Raw genomic sequence first — 18,255 nt, 5'->3', positions numbered from 1 at the left:
TTCCTGTTGGCATTCCTGAGGCAGCAATCTTGCTAATGTGCGCTTCTAAGATCTTTGCACTGTTTTCCATGAAATTATAAAGTACTCAGAAAACCCTTAAAATTGCTAATTGATTTTTGTAATGAGGAAAAGCCAAAATACCACATTCTTTAATGGGATATGTTCATGAGAAGTCCTGAAACTTGTCACGAAAAGTGCAATTGAGCCTAAAACTTGTCAAATTGGTGCAATCGAGCCCTTTCATTAACACCATCAATTTGTCTAATGGAAAATGCTAACATGGTATTTTTAAATTAATTTCTCTATCCTACATGGCACTTTTTAGTATTTTCTTTTCAATTCTTATTTAAATCAAATTAAAGAACTAAATATTAAATTGAAAAATTTAAAACAGTAGAAAAAAAGGAGGGCACGCCAAGGTAGGCCTCACTGGTGAGGCGCAGTCGCTGCCGCCCATCGTGGCGGGGGCCGGTAGAGGTTGCCAGCCCTAGGCAAGGGTGGCCGGCACTCGCCAGCCCCGAGCAAGGCCTCGCCGGCCCAGGCAAGGGCAGGCGACCCTCACCAGCCTTTCAACCCAGATCTGGGAGTAGTCTGGGACGCAGAGGTGGCTGTGGTGTTGAGGAAGGCGAAGAAGGAACCTCGCAATCGGACCAGATCTGTACTTCTCCCTAATTCTCAAATTGCCGGTGCTTCTAATTCTCCAAAGAGAAGAACACGGACAAAGTGAAGTCTGCATATGTGGTTTGTCTGGTGTTGGGGTTGTTTCTTGGGTAGTCGAGAACTCACTTTGAGGAGAGCTGCTTTATCCAGCGTGCCATCACGCCCGATAACTCTCTGCTCTCCCGATCTGTCAAGTGCTTGAAGGACTGTACAAGTCCTCCTTCAGACAGCCTCAAAGTCAGAGATACACAGTACTTCTGCAAACTTGGATGTGCCTCCTCCTTGCCTAGGGCTGGCGAGCCCTCGCCGGGGGCTGGCGAGCACTGGCCATCCTTGCCCAAGGCCGGTGACCTCTGCCAGCCCCTCCGGGATGGGGAGCAGCGGCAGCGGCCGCAGCTCACCGGCAAGGCCCTGCCTTGCCTGCCCTCCCTTTTTAAATCTGTTTTAGCTTTTAAATTTAACATTTTAGTTTTTTTAATGTGATTTAAATAAGAATGGAAAAAGAAAATAATCAAAAGTGCCACGTAGGATAGAGAAATTAATTTAAAAATGCCATGTCAGCATTTTTCATTAGACGAATTGACAGTGTCAACGGAAGGACTCGATTGCACCAATTTGATAAGTTTTAGGACTTAATTGCACTTTTAGCAAGTTTTAGGACTGAATTGCATTTTCGTGACAAGCTCAAGGACTTCTACTGAACATATCCCTTCTTTAAAAGATGAAATTTCCGAAAGTAAATCTACTTCCCCCGACACCTCACAAGTGACCCTTTCACTTACTTAGAAAAGAGAATATGAATATACATGGCGGACATCACTACGTTAAAGCAAAATTAGCAAAGAGATTATCCTCTTTTCTGGAACATATGCCTACCATTTCTCAACACAGTCGCAACATCAGCTTGATAAGCACGTAGCTCCTACATTGACAAGGTGAAGGATCAAAGATCAGAAAAGATAAAGACTAAGATGTTCAACAAAAGAAAAACGAGATGAATAAAATTCACTGTGACATCTCCTGCAACGAAAGTGAAGGAAATAGAGGATATACCCACTAGTTAGTTATCGGGAAAAGGGACATGGGACTCAAGCTCAACACCAATAGGCCTTAACAGCCTGATGGGAATCAGCAGCACCATGCCAATTACTTCTTCCTCATATACCTAACTAGAGCTGTTTGGGTCTAATTCCGAATTGTTGTCATAAGATAAGCACCTTCACCATCAATATGATGCTACACTCACTGACTTTATCCAAATAGTTGAGCATTAAATTCACATTCTTGTACGAAGTCTACTACAGCAGTGGAAATTATGCAATCTTTAGCCGCACATCACCATCGAGTCTGTCACATAATTCGAAAGTCGGGAACCTATCCAATAATTGAACTGGGTTGAAAGGGAGTCAATCACTTATATAGTCTTGCACACAATAAAAAATAGATAACGTATTCAGCTCAGTGAGTCCAGGAAATTAGTCTGCCTATTATCAGGACATTCACTGGATCTGATCTTATAGAACAAAGGAAGTCCTCCAAAGTACTTTTCTATTTAAGGAAATTCATCTGACATAGAAGGAGAGCTTTCTCTGCAGATCTTAATATTGGGGGAGTTTCTCCTAGGTATCTTTTAAGGTCACGAGGACAAATGTTTCCTAGCAATCATGGTAACATAAGCTTGAGTTTGGTACTCACCTCAAGAGCTTTCTCTGCATTTGTTTCAGTAATTACTCCTACAGCTGCATTGGCAGCCAATATCATCAGAATCACCTGTGCATGTGATTCAATCAACATAACCCTCATTTGAACAGAAAGTTTAGGGAAAACAAACAGTAAACTACAAAAGAAAGAAACAACACTACTTCCTAAGCCATGCAAGCACTGCACTTGCATTAAAATGAAGTACATTCATGATATTGCACATCTCTGGCTATCTAACCTTCATGTACCGTAAAAGCAGGCAAAAAGATCTAGAAATGTTCCATACCCACCCATGCCAGAAATTAGCATCTTTGCAAACAAGGAAAAGGAAAAGGGCTAGCATGCATGTGCAATTTGTTGGGTGATACGTGGTTTGAGCTGAACTAGATTATATATAAAGGGTCGCGAGGATCAATATGCAATCCCATTGTATTGCCCTTAACTTGTAAAATCAAATCTTCAGCTCATTAGGTCTATATATCTCGTTATGCAATGCAGTGTCCTTCAAGTTTTCAGTTCTTGGAATACTTCTGATGAACTATCTACCTCTAAAAGTCTCATACTGCCCATCTCAAAATTACTTGGAGAGAACGCAACAAAAGAAATGTTATGGAAGTCAAATATCAAAATGCGGTTCCTCCTATTTTGACCATCATTTTCATGGTTGGGAACTTCTTTTTCTACTTTTTGCCAAGATTGGCCATATGAAGCAATTTTTTCCTCTTCCTATTTTGAACATTTCATGGTTGGCAACTTCCTTTTCTAGTTTTTTCCAAGATTGAGTGCATCAAGTAATTTTTTCCTCCATCAAAGGCTCTTGCACATTTCAATTAAAGCTATTTTTTTAATAATAATTTTATGAGATAAAAGTTTAGAAATAGAGAAACTATTCAAGTACAATGGAATATGCTTAAACAGAAAAAAGAAATTAACAAGAGGTGGCTAATTTATAGAAAAAGGATTGAGCATAGACAATGTGTAAATTAGCAAAAACGGAATCAGGAGAAGATTCAGATTCTTAGAAAGTTTTTTTTATTGGCTCCTTCCAAATACACCACGTGAAGAAAAGAAAAAGAGTAGCACTGCAAGCCTTTCTGGAAAGGTGAGGGCAGGAAGATAAGCTCCAGACATGAAACAACTGCTGATTTCAGCATGATAAAAATGCTGAACAAACCCACAGTGAAGAAGCAAGTGGATCCATGAGTAGCCCTCCCTCCCCTCCCCCACTCTTTACCTCCCTTCCACCCCGCCCCCCCCCCCTCCCCCACGCCCCCTCTCTCCCCTCTCTCCCTACGCATGTTATTAAAGACTTATAAATGACAGGAAAGGCCTCTCTTGAACATCTTTTAAGAACCCTTCATAGTGGTGAGAATGTCTCATAGAATGCAACCACATCAGGCATTAAACAGGCATGGAGAAAATAGTTAAGGGCACTTAAGATATATGCAGAAATATCAGCTCAATCAACAGTAATAGAACAATAGTTTACCGAAGGCTCCAAAAAGGCTGTTAGGCCAGTTTCACCATTAACCACAGCCAAAACAAAGGACACAAGGGCAGCTGCAATTAATATCTTCACAAGCAAATCATCGAACTGTTTCAAAACCAATTTCCAGAAGGAAGTCCCTGGATTAACCACCAGAATAAAGAGATAAGACCGTAAGCTTTTCCAGTATTCAGTAAAGTATTCCTTGACATTTCCATAAAGGATAAGACAAAAAAAGAAAGTCGATGACGCACTTGTCAAATAAAGTGATTTTTCAACAACTGAAACCAAAACAAGATTAGTAGATGTTGTTAACTAATTCTATTGAGATAGGGATAAAGAACTTTGGGAAAATTTATTTATATACAACCTATCATTAGCATGTTCCCGAGACGGAACCTACGTATCACCAGTGATTGAAAAGGACAACTCATGTAACACCTCGATATTGTATTTGTAGGTAAGCATAGTCTGACGAGTAATTCTAGGTTAATATTTCATTTCTAATTCAGTTCCTTTTATCTCTTTGACACCAATTAGAATGCCCATTTCAAGTACAATGTATTGCGAGTTCCTTTTAGCTGATTATGAGAACTAGAAATCACTCCATTCATAATCTAATTTAGATTTTGCTTCAACATAAATGCATATGTCAATCATGACTGATTTAAGGTAAAATAAAAAGTTCCACTGAAGCTCCTAAACCTACTTTCGTTCTATACTCAGAACTGGCCACTGACCTTTAGCAAGCTTCCAGCTTTTAGGCTTGACATACTTCCGACTTAATATAGTTTCTACCCAAATCTGACTGTATTGGGGAAATTCTAATTCAATTCTCAACCAATTCAGACACAGTAACTGGACCATCATGATAAGGAGTGGATTCAAAGAATGAGACATCAGCAGTTATGAAGTATTTCTTTAGTGATGGAGAATAGCAACGATACCCCTTTTGAGTACGGGAATAACCTAAAAACATACACTTGATAGCCCTTGGATCAAGTTTTGATACTCTGGGTCGATGATTACGAACAAAACAAACACAACCAAAAACACGAGGTGGTAAGGCAAATAGTGACTGATTTGGAAACAGAGTAGAAAAAGGAATACCACCTCGCAAAACAGAAGAAGGCATGCGATTAATGAGATAACACGCAGTCAAGACAGCATCAGACCAAAAGGTTTTAGGGACCTTCATCTCAAATAACATAAATCTAGTAACTTCCAACGAATGTCTATTCTTCCTTTCGGCAACACCATTCTCCTGTGGTGTATCAGGGCAAGAAGATTCATAAATCATACCATGCTGTGTCAGTAAGTTAACTAAAACCTTTCGGTGGTCGGTAACATTTTATCCCGATTCTTGTATATTTCAGGATCTGGTTACGAAGAAAATTGGTAAAGGACGTGAGGAAGGGGGACTGTATGTGCTTGAAGACTCAACTTCCTTTGCATGTTCTGGTGTTACTTCTCTACATCAGATCCATTGTCGTCTTGGCCATCCTTCTCTACACAGTCTTCAGAGATTAGATTCCAGTTTTAAGTCTATTTCTAGTTTAGAGTGTGAGTCATGCCAACTTGGCAAATTACATTGTGTTAGTTATCCGCCTTGAGTCATTAAACGAACAAAGTATCCTTTTTTGCTAGTTCATTCAAATGTTTGGGGACCATGTCATGGGACTTCCAATTTGGGTTTCGATTATTTTGTCACTTTTGTTGATGACTATTTGGATACTTTCTCTCTTGTTGCCAAACTTAATTCTGTTCGTATTTTGATCTCTCTTGTTGCCACCTATAATTGGTCCTTATTTCAACTTGATGTCAAGAATGCCTTTTTGCATGGTACTCCACATGAAGACGTTTATATGAAGCAACCTCCAAGGTTTATTGCTCAAGGGGAGTTTGGTGGAATGGTTTGCAAGCTAAAAAGATCTTTGGATGGTTTGAAGCAGTCTCCACCGGCATGGTTTGGAAGATTTTTTGAAGCTGTACTTTCTTTTGGATTGTCTAGATGTAGCAATGATCACTCTTTCTTTTATAGACAATCAAGGGAAGGCAAATTGTTCTTGATTGTATATGTGGATGACATTATCATCACTGGAGATGACTTGGTTGGTATAGCTAAACTAAAAATCTATCTTCAGAAACAATTTCAGACTAAGGAGCTAGGAAAATTGAAGTATTTCTTAGGAATTGAGGGGGCACAATCACAAAAAGGTATTGTTCTATCACAACGAAAATATGTGCTAGATTTATTCACTAAGACAGGTATGTTGGGATCAAAGCCTCTTGATTCACCCATGGAACAAGGAGTTAAACTGGTTGCTAAGGGAGGAGAGCTATTCAATAATCCTAAGAGATACGTAAGATTGGTAGGCAAACCGAATTATCTCACGGTTACTCGACCGGACATTGCCTTTCCAGTTAGTGTGATAAGCCAGCTTTTGTCTTCTCCTCGTACTTCTCACTGGGATGCGGTAATTCGAATTTTAAGATACTTGAAGAAGACTCCAGGAAAAGGAATTGTTTACCAAAATCATGGTCATAGCAGAGTTAAAGGATTTTTCGATGCTGATTGGGCGGGGTCTCCGGATGATAAGAGATCCACTACAGGCTATTGTACATTTGTCGGAGGAAATCTGGTGTCGTGGAAGAGTAAGAAACAGAGTGTTGTTGCCCGCCCCAGTCTTGAGTCAGAATATAGAGCCATGTCACAAGCTACACGTGAATTAGTGTGGATTCAATAGCCATTGACCGAGTTAGGCTTGAGAGCTTCGGTTCCTATGTCTTTATGGTGTGATAATAAGGCTACAGTGCATATAGCTTCCAACCCGGTGTTTCATGAGAGAACAAAACATATTGAGGTTGATTGTCATTTTATTCGAGAGAAGTTGCAAAGTGGAATGATTCTTCCTAGTCATGTTAGAACTGGTGAACAACTTGCAGACATTTTTACTAAACCTTTGGGTAACGGGAGGATAGAATATATTTTGTAACAAGTTGGGCATGATAAATATCTATGCTCCAACTTGAGGGGGAGTGTTAGAAGTATCAAGGGTAAAGAGGTCTTTTGGGTTTATTTGGTTACCAATGTATAAATACTACTTTACTGAATAATATCATTAGCTTCTTTTTTCTCTAACAGGTATAATTAATTTTACTCATTAAGGTACGCCAGCATTTTCAAGTTTAGGACTTTACAAGGAAGCAACAACGGATGGGACTCGGAAAAAGAGCTTGCTTCAAGTTCTCAGACTTTCTTCAATGTTCTTCTACAAATGTTGGATTTTTAATCCCTGAACTCCTCATAAGCTTAAGTGGCATAGAATTACAACAAGCTAGAGATCGAAGAAGAAAAAAATGATCAAATTATGCGCATGCTTGATGAAGAGTTTTTCCTATACGTGGGCTGGGGAGAGAGAGAGAGAGAGAGAGAGAGAGAGAGATGTGCTTACTTTTCTCTTCGGGCAACACTGCAAGCCATCAGCAGATCATGAAACACATAAAACAGTCAGAAGATTTAAGCCCTACTGATTAAATAATACACATATCACAAAATTGCACCAGATACAACAAGCAAAAGATATTATTTCGACCACTGATCTGTTTTGTTTATCATTATACTCTGCAACCACACCTAGAAGTACTTCATTCATGTGATACTACAATCAAGATTCTGCCAAAAATTATAAGTTAGCTACAAAGAAAAACTTATCATGGGAAATAAAAGAGAATAAATGAGTTCCAGCCCTCCAATTGATGCCAAGAAAATCGACAATAAAACGTAAACTGAACTGGAAAAGGAGAATCAAAACACAATTTCATAACCAGAATGGAAAAAGAAGGGGCTACAAAAAGCTTAAAATGCATTATGAGTAATCAAAACACAACTTCCTGTGAAAATCATCTAATATTGAGCAGCCATTGCTTCTCCTTGAGTGGCTATCAAGCTGGATTAATTCCTATCCAGCGGCCATATCAGTGAAAACTGTAACTATTGTTTAAACTAAACGCCTGGGAGCCCACTACCAGAAAAATAGAGCCATCTAGTCTACCTCACAGTAGATCAGATTTACATTCTGCATCTCATCTTTCTCACTCATCACTTATCTTTAAGGGTACATTTTCGGTTTCATCCAAAGCAACTTTCAGTGGCTTAAAAAGACCCAAAAAAAAAAAAAAAAAAGACAACGAAGGGTTCTCTGTGCCTTTCATCAACTACTTCAGATGCCTCTAACTCAAGGATTAGTAAATTATTTCACTTTATGCCGAAGACAAATGGCTCATATTTCATTGCTTATCTGCCCACATTTTCAGTGCCAACTGATTGCAAGGCACACAACACACAAGAAAAGTGGCTAAAAGAAGACCACCGGCCAAAATCCATAGCTTAAAGCATCAGCCCAAGTATTTGAGGAAAGGGAAACAGATACGATTCAAGGATCATAACCGAAGGTCAAGTGAGGACGAGGGCATACCATTTTTACCAAAGAGCCTTGCATGTCTCGCAACCTGCCACGTGAAGGCAAAAAGAAATCAAGATCAATTCATTGAACCGAAACTCCATTTCCACGACCGGAAGGTATCCCAAGCTCACGAGTCAAACCTGGGAATCACTGAGTCCTTTACTCGGGTCCACTTCGAAGAAGTCCAGTACCTGAAAGTTACAATCAAGTTTCAGAATTGAAACACATGGCGAAGAGCACTTCTAGCTTCTCTTATCGCTCTGATCACAGATGACTGAATCACAGCAATGAGATAATTTAGCTCAAATCAGGTGGCTGAAAGCAAAACGATATCAAATGATAATCGTTCCCTCGCGAGAAAGAATGTACCCCACGATTGATCAAGTTTTCGAATTCAATAAGCGAAAGCGGTAGTGGGACATTCGTGAACTTACCTCGGAGACGGATCTCGCATAAGCATCTTCCATCGAAGAACACCGCGAAAAGAATATTCTCTCTAGGCGAAGCACGAGAGAGAGAGAGAAGAGACAGAGAGAAGCGAACTAGCTCGGTGCTAGTTTTCTATCGTCTAGTGTTGGATCTAAACAAGGAGGAGAGGGAAGATCAGGGACCCAATGGTTTGATTTGCATGCTGAAGCGCAGGCGTTGAAGAAGATCGAGCGAAGACGCTATGCGTAAGCGACGTCCAGCTTGGGCCGACTTTCGCTGGGTCCAGCGGATCGGTTGGCCCGATCCGATCGTATCCCATTTTTTCCGGAGGTGATCGATTCCCGGACGAGTTGTTGACAGGCTGAAATCGAAACCGTCACCGCGACTCCCGGTTCAATATTTGGAACCATGAATTGAGATTCTAGCACCAGCCGTTCGCCAGTTCGGTGACTCGTGACCCACTTCTGTCAATCGAATTCTTACATTAAATTCTAAAATGTGCACCATTTTATTACGACAACAAATGTTGGTCAAGCAGTTAACAACGTTTTTTTCTTCATGTTGAATACTACGGGTGGTTCTTTTTCAAAAGAATATCTCTGAACCACTAGAGGATTGCCCCAATAGCCATTCTTTCCATTTGGAAAGAAAGAGGTGCGAGGATCGAATCCCACCTTCGGGGAGAGAGGTAAGGACGCGCGACAAGGGAGCAGGATTTTGCAATCTGTACACACGGCACATAGCTCTCACAACTGTGTGCTTGTTTAATAGAATAGGATAAAATAGAACCAAATAAAAAAAGAAAAAAGAGAATCTCTCCAAGACCAACCTTGAATCGGGTACAAGCTGGTTTGATTCGATTCTCGAATGGAATCGGATCGGATCCGGTGCTCACCTCTACCTACTATTACAAAATTGAGTATGCAAATGATGATGTCGATCGCGTGGGTTATCCTATCATTTACAATGATAAAAAAATAATAATAATAGTCTTTTGAACAATGAGCTTTGATAGTTATTTACCTCTGAAATTATGCAATAAGGCAATTATCTGGAGATTCCGGTAAGACAAACAAACTCTAAATCATCACAAGGAATGGTTGCAGGAACCTCGCAAGGTGCTGTCGAAGTTGAATAAACCCTAGTAAGCCCTGCCATGGGTTCAGCAACTTAGGTGAGACTCTCAAAATCACGATAGGTGGCTTGTCGGGGTCGCACTACCTCCCGGGGAGCTTGCATATATATCTCGCTAGACCTTGGTAAGGCTGCATTGACGTTAAGTTACTCAAAAGTGGCCTTGCTAGAGCATGGTGACGGTAAAGTGGAGATAAAAAGATTTTGCTAATAGAGAGAACTTGCTTTCCTTAATGGTCCCAAAGCCAAAACAAGAAGCAGTTCTCTTGAATTTTAAGCACCTTCAAAACAAAATATGAACTAAAAGCCTTATAATTATGTTGCCAAACACCAAAACTTTGACTTAAAATCCTTTGAAGGCGCAAAGCAATTTTGCAAAGCATTCTCAAACACATAGACAAAATACCTTTGAGCACCCAAAGTCTCTTAAGGCTGTGTTTGGTTCGGATTTGGATTAGGTTTTGAGGAAATGCAAAGGCATTTAACATAAAATGGCTTTCGGGAAATGCATATTGTATTTGGTTAAAAGTTTTTTGTGAAGCAACTTTGATCTAAATAGTCTTTGGCAAAAAAATTTCTTGCATAGGACTTTGGCTTCTTTTTCTTTTACCTTTTTATTAAAACGAACTCAAACCCTTCGCCAGCTCTAGTAATGGGCTTAGGTTGTCGTCATCTATCCTCTAAAGTCACGTGACCTTGGGCGGCCCTTGGCAAGGGTCGCATATGGTCGCGTAACCCTAAGCGGCCCTTCACGAAGGTTGGGCAAGCTTGGCGATGATCATTTGGTTCGATCGACCTCGCTAGCCCCTTGATGGCCAATCGTTAACCCTTCACAACCAGATCTATCCTTATCGGCCGCCCTCGCCTAGAGAAACAAGAAAATGAAAAAATCGAGGAGAGCAGTTTTGAAAAAAAAAATCATTTAGCCCTAGAAGTAGCCTTCCGCAAATGCCAAAAGCCAAAGTAGGTGGGGACTTACCGTCTGCCTTGGGCTTTTGGCATTACCAAAGCCAGCATGTGGCCAGAAAAAGTTTGTCAAACACCCCATACTTTTCCCAAGTGGCTTTGAATGCTCAAAATCCCTTGGAAAAGCTAAACAAATGCACCATGAATATCTTTTTAATAAGCTTGTAGCATAAAACTTTCTTGAAAATCTTTAAGCCCAAAGCAACCCCTAACCGCGGCTCGTCAATGTCATCTTTTTTTTTTTTTGTAAGCAACTCCGTCCTTTAATGAATACATTTATTTTCCAAATTTAGCCTTAATCTACGAAGCATCTTTGTCTCCTACCCTTGTATGTGCATTTGGAAGAGAACCATGTGTAACTAGGTAAGATATGATATCACTAGGGTCGCGTGACCCAACAAATGACGTACACCGATATTTTCCTTTTGTGTCTAATTCAAATCTTCAATTTAATTGTTAAACGTGTCGGTTGGGTAAGCACCATCGTGTGTCTTTTTCCCCTTGTGTTTCGAGTCGTGCGTACCAGCCATTCAAGTTGGTTCACTCTGATGTGTAGGGTCCTAGTCGAGAGTCTTCATTTGGTCTTTGCTATTTTGTCACTTTTATTGATAGTTGTACTCGTGCAACTAGGTTATATTTAATAAAAGAACGTACTAAAGTTTTTCATTCTTTCCGCCAATTTTATAATGAAGCTCGTACTCTGTATGGTTATTTGATTAAGTGCTTGCGTCTTATTCTACCTTCATTCCATTTCTTGAATTTCATCGTATTTTACATCAGAGTTCTTATGCTCACACTCTGCAACAAAATGGAGTTGCTGAACGCAAGAACCGTCATTTGTTGGATGTTGCTCATTGTCTACTTCTTCACACTCATCTGCCTAAGTCCTTCTAGGGCTATGCTCTTCTTACAACATGTCATCTTATTAATCATCCTCCGTCCTCCGTGTTGAAAGGAGCTTTCCCTTATGCTCTTCTTCATCCTAATCGTCTTTTGTGATCTATTCGTCCTCATAATTTTGGATGTGTTTGTTTTATTCATTTTTTATCTCCTGGATTTGATAAATTATCACCTCATGCAAAAAAATGTATATTCATGGGTTACTCCCATACTCAAAAGGGATACGTCTGTTATAGTCCTACTCATCGTCGTGGGTATATTTTTGCTGATGTGACTTTCTTTGAGGATCAAGTATGTTTTGGCAATGGTCGTCCCATACTCAAAAAATGTATATTTATGTTATAGTCCTACCATTAACCATGAATCTTCTGTCACCCTTCGCACTCATATCTTAGTCGGAGCCACCACCTGTTACTTCTAAAGATTCTCCACTAGATCCATGATCACCAGCATTGACTCCTCTTGAGGTCTACACATGTGGTCCTCGCTCTCTTTGGTGTAATACCTCTTTACCAGTGAGCGTCTCGCTACCACCACCTCCAATCCCGGTTTTTGATCGTCTTCCACCATCTCCCGTCAGCTCTCGTATTGCTTACCATACTTAGTCTCGATATCCTCTTTCTCATTTTGTGTTTTATCATAACCTAAGCCCTCAAATGTCTGTCTTTGTGTTATCGTTTGCATCCGTGTCTATTTCGAGTAGTGTGCATGAGCATTTAGCCTATCCAGGTTGGGCTAGCGCTATGTAGGAGCGGATAGCTACATTACATCATAATAAACCTTGCAAGCTGGTTCTCTTACCGGTTAATAAATAATTTGTGGGTTATCGCTCCGGATGGTTCAACCGAGCGCTTAAAAGCGCGTCTTGTGCAAATGTCTATACTCAAACTTATGGTATTGATTATGATGAGATTTTTTCTACGGTAGCCAAAATTCCTTATGTTCGTATCGTTATTTCCTTGGCTACTCCATCTCAGTAGACTCTTTATTAGCTTGATGTCAAAAATGCATTCATTCATGGTGATTTTTACGAGAAAGTTTATATGGAGCAACCACTTGGATTTGTTGCTTAGGGGAAATAGGTGTCCCAATTGCAAAAAGCTTCTTATGGACTTAAGCAATCTCCTCATACTTGGTTTAGCAGCTTTAGTGATGCAATTATCACTCAATATTTAGTATGTCATTTTTAAAAGGGTGTGCTATTATTGTTATATATGTTGATAATATCAATGTCACAGGAAGCGATGTTGAAGGTGTATAATGACTCAAACAGTTTCTACGTAAGGAGTTTAACACTAAAGACTTAGGTCGTCTTTGATATTTTCTTGGCATCGAAGTTGCCTATGCTAATGGCAGTATTGCTCTCTTCCAAATAAAGTATACTCTTGACATTCTTATGGAGGTTGGCTTGCATGATGCTAAGCCTGGTGACGCACCTATGGGAAAATGGTTTGATAATGAACACGAAGAACTTCTTCATGATCCATAAAAGTATCGCCGATTAGTAGGCAAGTTAAATTATCTTACCATTACTTGTCCGGATATTTCATTTGCTGTTAATATGGTGAATCAATTGATGAGCTCTCCTCGTACTACTCATTAGCAAGCCGTTCCACAAATTGTTCGGTATTTGAAAGGAGCTCCGGGTTAAGGACTTATGTTCCATAATCGGGATCATCTTCATATAACCGGTTATTCTAACCCCGAGTCTTTGAAAGTGACAGGACATTCCGATGCGGATTGGGCGGGTCGTCCTATGGATCGTTGGTCCACTTCGAGATACTATGTCTTTCTTGGTGGTAATCTTATGTCGTGGAAAAGTAAGAAGCAGCCTATCATTTCTCGATCTAGTGCAAAGGCCGAGTATTGTGCTATGGCTAATGTTGTAAGTGAACTTCAATGGGTTCGTATGTTGTTAACTAAGATTGGACTGCCTATGATAGGATCATCTACTCACTATTGTGATAATCAGTTTGTTATTTATATTGCTAGCAATCCAAGAATTCACGAGCTAATGAAGCATATAGAGTTGAATTGTCATTTTGTTCGAGAGAAAGTGAATTGTGGGACATACGGTTGGTGCACACACGTTCTGAAGAGCAACTAGTTGACATTTTCACAAAATCTCTTCGATATGGATGAGTTTCATATATTTGTCCTAAGTTAAGCTTTTTTGATATGTACACTTCAACTTGAGGGGGAATGTTGGGTTTATTACTTTAGAAAATTAGCAAGTTGGGGTTATTTATGTAATTGTACTAAGCTTAATCCTAAGCCTATAAGTACTACTTTTGATCTCAAAAACAAATCATCTGTCTTTTATCAATAACAATCCACTTGTCGATTCTAGTAATGTTTAACAAGGAATTGTCAATTTTAAGCCTTGGGTCTAACTAGATTTTTTTTGTCCATTCGTACAAGGCCAAAAACTGTTTTGAGGATTCTGGAGCTTGGTGACATAAGGGGTAGCGCGGATCAAGTATCATATGTACAAATTTTCTTTCACGAGTAGTGCACTGTTACACATAGTCCACACGAACAATCTTATTCTGGGATAGGATGTAGCTACCAAATCATAATCTATAGGGCAAATCATAATCCATATGGCCCGAGGAGTTTGATATGATGAAGATGCTTGGTTTGCGTTTAGTTGCGAGCCTATTGGATATAATTTGCTGTACCTTTTGACTGAATAAGGGCTTGATTCATTCCTCGTCCAAACTACCTTGTAGTCTCAAGATAGGGGCTGAGTGGGGTCGTTGGGATTTTTAGCACAATATTCTCTTTAAAGATGACTAACGGCTTTTGTATGCCTAATTCCTTTGATTATTGATTAATTAATTTCGCTACAACTGGGGCATCTCCTTGATTTGCTAATCCACCAATTAATCCTGTGGATAACCATTTATCTTCTTGAATGTTGATGTTTTTCCCATCGACCATCTAACGTACGGACCATTCACCTCTCTACCCGCTAACATTTTTTCCACCCCTAGGATGGGCAAGATCCTTTGCTTGCATTCCAAAAATCCTACCTCAAAAAGTGTATTCCTCTTAATAGCTGACTTCATATGGCTTATAGGGATTGTACGAGTCTCCATGCCTATTTTGCCAGCATGGTTTTGTTGAAGATGACGACATCTTTGAAACCTAGTCCTCCAAAGTCTTTCTTGATCTTTAGTATTTCTCATTTCTTCTAATGAACTCCTATTTTGGCAGCATTTTGTTGCCACCAAAAGGATGCAATTTTCCTCCCAATCGACTTGTAAACCGAGTTAGAGATGTTAAATATTGACATTGTGTACTGTGGCAAAACTTGTATAATAGTTTTGACTAAAATTTTCTTCCCCACTTTATTCATCAACTTATCCTTCTAGCCCTCTAATTTCATATTAACTCTTGCTAAGACCAAAGTGAACATCCGTTTCTTTGACTAGCCTTAATGTAGAGTATTCTTGAGTGTTTCCCAATCTACTCAATGATAGGGGCTTGCAATTCTTATGACATATTCTTCCTCAGGTGCTGAGGGAAGCTATTGTTGAAGCATATTCACGACTTATTCGTGTTAATAGCCTGACCTAAAGTGAAGCAATACTAGTTCAATAGATTTGCTAGATTTTGACATTTCCATACTGTTTCATCTAGAAAGAAGATCACATCATCTGTGAATAAGAGATGCGATAGCATTTAGTAAAATCCATTCAACTTGATTCCTTTGACACCTCCATTTGCAATTGCTTTGTCCAAGAGAGATGAGAGTACATTATCCATAATTATTAATTAGTAAAGGGACAGAAGATCCCCAGTTTAATGCCTTGAGAAGGTTAAAAGTAATAAAAAGGTTCCCCATTGACTTTCAATTGAGAGTGACAAAGGAGATACATTATTTTACCAGAGAAAGGCATTTATCACAAAATCCTATCTCCAGCATACCCTATCATATGCATTTTGTATATCAAGTTTAAGTAACGCCCGAAACTTCCTCTTCCTTTTCCTCATGCGCAGCTAATGTAACACGTCCCGAACAATTAGGATATTACCTTGAATTTTCTCACCACTAGTAAATGCACTTTATTTAGTGGCAATTATTTATTATTATTTTTTTGTCGAATAGGGTCAATTAGTTTAGGAAGTCAAGGTTCTAGGTGATTGGCCATAACCTTGGAAATAATATTATAACTGAAGTTGCACAAGCTAATGGGCCTGTATTAAGTGATGCTATATGGATTTGATACTCTAGGAATGAGTATAAAGTTTGTTTATTGAGGATGGGGTCAAGGGTACCTAAGTTGATAAGTTTTTCAACTATCCGGAACATCGTTTCCTTCATTTCTTCTATGGTTACCGAACTCATCAAGGTTTCGTTTATTTTGTCCCGAACGAGGTAAGTGTGACGAACCGTTCGTACTAAATCGCGTTTCCATTATGTTATAGTTTCAGTTAATTAACGCAAGTTGAATATTTACATAATATTAAAAACACTTTGTATGTTAAAGGTCCAAATATTACAAGTTCTTACTATAGTCATATTCTAAAACATATATATCCAAGACATACAGGGAAAAGTTAGTTTAACCGGCGAGGGTACACAAAAAGGGCCAATTCCCTCCTACCAAGCTAATACAACAAAATTTGGTCCGACACTATGGACACTAACCCTATACGCCCAAAACAAAAATACACGCAATCTACGCCTCAACCACCTCCCCAGGTCTGCCCTCAATTCCGTCGTTGTCGTCTCCATCACCACCGCCTCCATTCCCACCATTGTCGATGATCAAGGGCCCCAAAACCCGGTCGCCTTGTCGAAAATACCACTCGAAAAATAGAAAAGCAACAATTGATAAACGACCCATAATGACAAAGATGACGGTCGTGCTTTTAACAAATACAAGAGGAGAATCGGGAAAGACAACATCTTCTTACCATGAACTAATCTGGTAGGGCATCCCATAGAAATGGTTGGGGGTACATCCATAACTAGTTATCTAAAATGTTTTAATAACAAGAATGAGCCAAGGCCCAAGAAATAAAACATATAAATATTACTCGACGTAAATTTATTTAAAGCGTGTGGTCTTAGGGGATCATATCAAAAGAAACACAATTAGTAATTAGCTCAAGATCTTTTCAATTTGTCCAAATTTTTTTTATTTATTAACATTACAACAACAACTCTCAGGGTTCGAACCCCGGTTGTTTTTGGACCCTTTTCATTCTCATACCACCACGCCGAGGCATTGGCTTTGTCAGATTACAATATTTCTTTTTATTTATTAACCCAACACATAATATTGAATTCATTTGAATATTATTCAGCAAGACCATGTCAAACAAATAAGCAATTCGCAGTAGGCATAAAATTCACACCAGATGAATATGTTATGCGCTCACAGTTATATAATTAGTTAATCTTTCCTCTTTATTTCAGTTCGAATCTCACAAATTCACTTGCCAAGATCCCACGGATTTCTTCCCAACATTCGTGCATGACACTACCAAGCTTTCCACACTTGGGCATCTCCACTTCGGAGGCTTCCCCGACCACACGGCAAGGGCTTCCCTTATACACGAAGGGGCGTTCCAAACACCCGGGGCTCCAAGGGCATTCTAGCCGTTGGGAAAATTTTCAAGTCTTTTAAATCTCCACCCTCATGTACTCACATTGTTATATGTCATGTCATATGATCATGCCACACACAATTCGGTTCGATTATTACCATTCGACAATCATTAGGGGATTGCACGTATGAATATTGTACAATATGCCACATGAGGTTCAATTCAATCCAAATCCTCATACCATGGCAGATTTGCACCTTCACAATAGTCTTGGTTAAAATACCAATCAAATTCGTAAAATTATCGTATCTTACAGAATGATAGTTCCCTCATTGGTGATTAAATTCCATTCAAGGCTTTTGAGCACTAGGCCCACGGATTAAAAAGTTCTACTCAGATTTCATGAATTGCTCAGTCATGGTCAGTTTTGCACCCTGTTCGAAATTTCCACTTTTACCTCTATAAATCAACTTCAAAAGTTAACAATTTTAATATGTTGTATATCAAACCCAATTCTACAACTTTCGTGACAAGTCTCAGATTGATGGTTTATAAATTTTTCACAAAAATTCATAGAAACAACACCAGAATTCAAACCCAGAAACAGAATACAGTTCGTTCAAAGGGTGGCCCTAATCCCAACTCAGAATGCCTGAAAAATTTCCAATTTAATTTATGTTTTAGATCAATCTGTTAGCTCCAACTTTTATGTTTAGTCTCAGAGTTGTACGTATCCACAAAAAAAAGTACAAAGATGTTAAACTTCAAAGGTCAGGTCAGAAACAGAAAAGCACATGCAGATTCATAGAAGTGTAAAATTAAAAGGACTGACCATTTGTGTTCCAAAAATTCTCGATTTAATATATGTTGTAGTTGGGAGTATTATAGTCAATTTACACTTTTTTGTCTAACTCATTTGGAACTCACAAAAAGTGATATAAAAATAACAAA

General features: G+C 39.2%; 1 protein-coding gene across 4 annotated transcripts in view; it reads right to left on the bottom strand.

Annotated features, from left to right (window-relative positions):
* LOC115739502 (calcium-transporting ATPase 3, endoplasmic reticulum-type) overlaps positions 1 to 8,944 on the bottom strand; it is a 31,128-nt gene extending 22,184 nt beyond the window's left edge. For 3 of the 4 annotated variants that reach the window (XM_030672619.2, XM_030672620.2, XM_030672622.2), the window contains exons 1-7: positions 8,748 to 8,944; positions 8,454 to 8,504; positions 8,326 to 8,359; positions 7,303 to 7,320; positions 3,851 to 3,987; positions 2,356 to 2,430; positions 1,537 to 1,582 (exon numbers count right to left, since the gene is read on the bottom strand). In XM_030672619.2, the coding sequence (XP_030528479.1) occupies positions 1,537 to 1,582; positions 2,356 to 2,430; positions 3,851 to 3,987; positions 7,303 to 7,320; positions 8,326 to 8,359; positions 8,454 to 8,504; positions 8,748 to 8,780 (394 nt within the window). In that variant the 5' untranslated portion in view covers positions 8,781 to 8,944. Of the gene's footprint in view, positions 1 to 1,536; positions 1,583 to 2,355; positions 2,431 to 3,850; positions 3,988 to 7,302; positions 7,321 to 8,325; positions 8,360 to 8,453; positions 8,505 to 8,747 lie in introns of those variants that run through there. The other variant, XM_030672621.2, reaches the window with a different exon arrangement.
* Between the last annotated feature and the right edge of the window lie 9,311 nt (positions 8,945 to 18,255).

Source organism: Rhodamnia argentea, chromosome 2 (assembly GCF_020921035.1).
Source record: "Rhodamnia argentea isolate NSW1041297 chromosome 2, ASM2092103v1, whole genome shotgun sequence".
In the NCBI taxonomy this organism is placed as follows: domain Eukaryota; kingdom Viridiplantae; phylum Streptophyta; class Magnoliopsida; order Myrtales; family Myrtaceae; genus Rhodamnia; species Rhodamnia argentea.
This window is presented reverse-complemented; position numbering and strand designations above follow the sequence as displayed.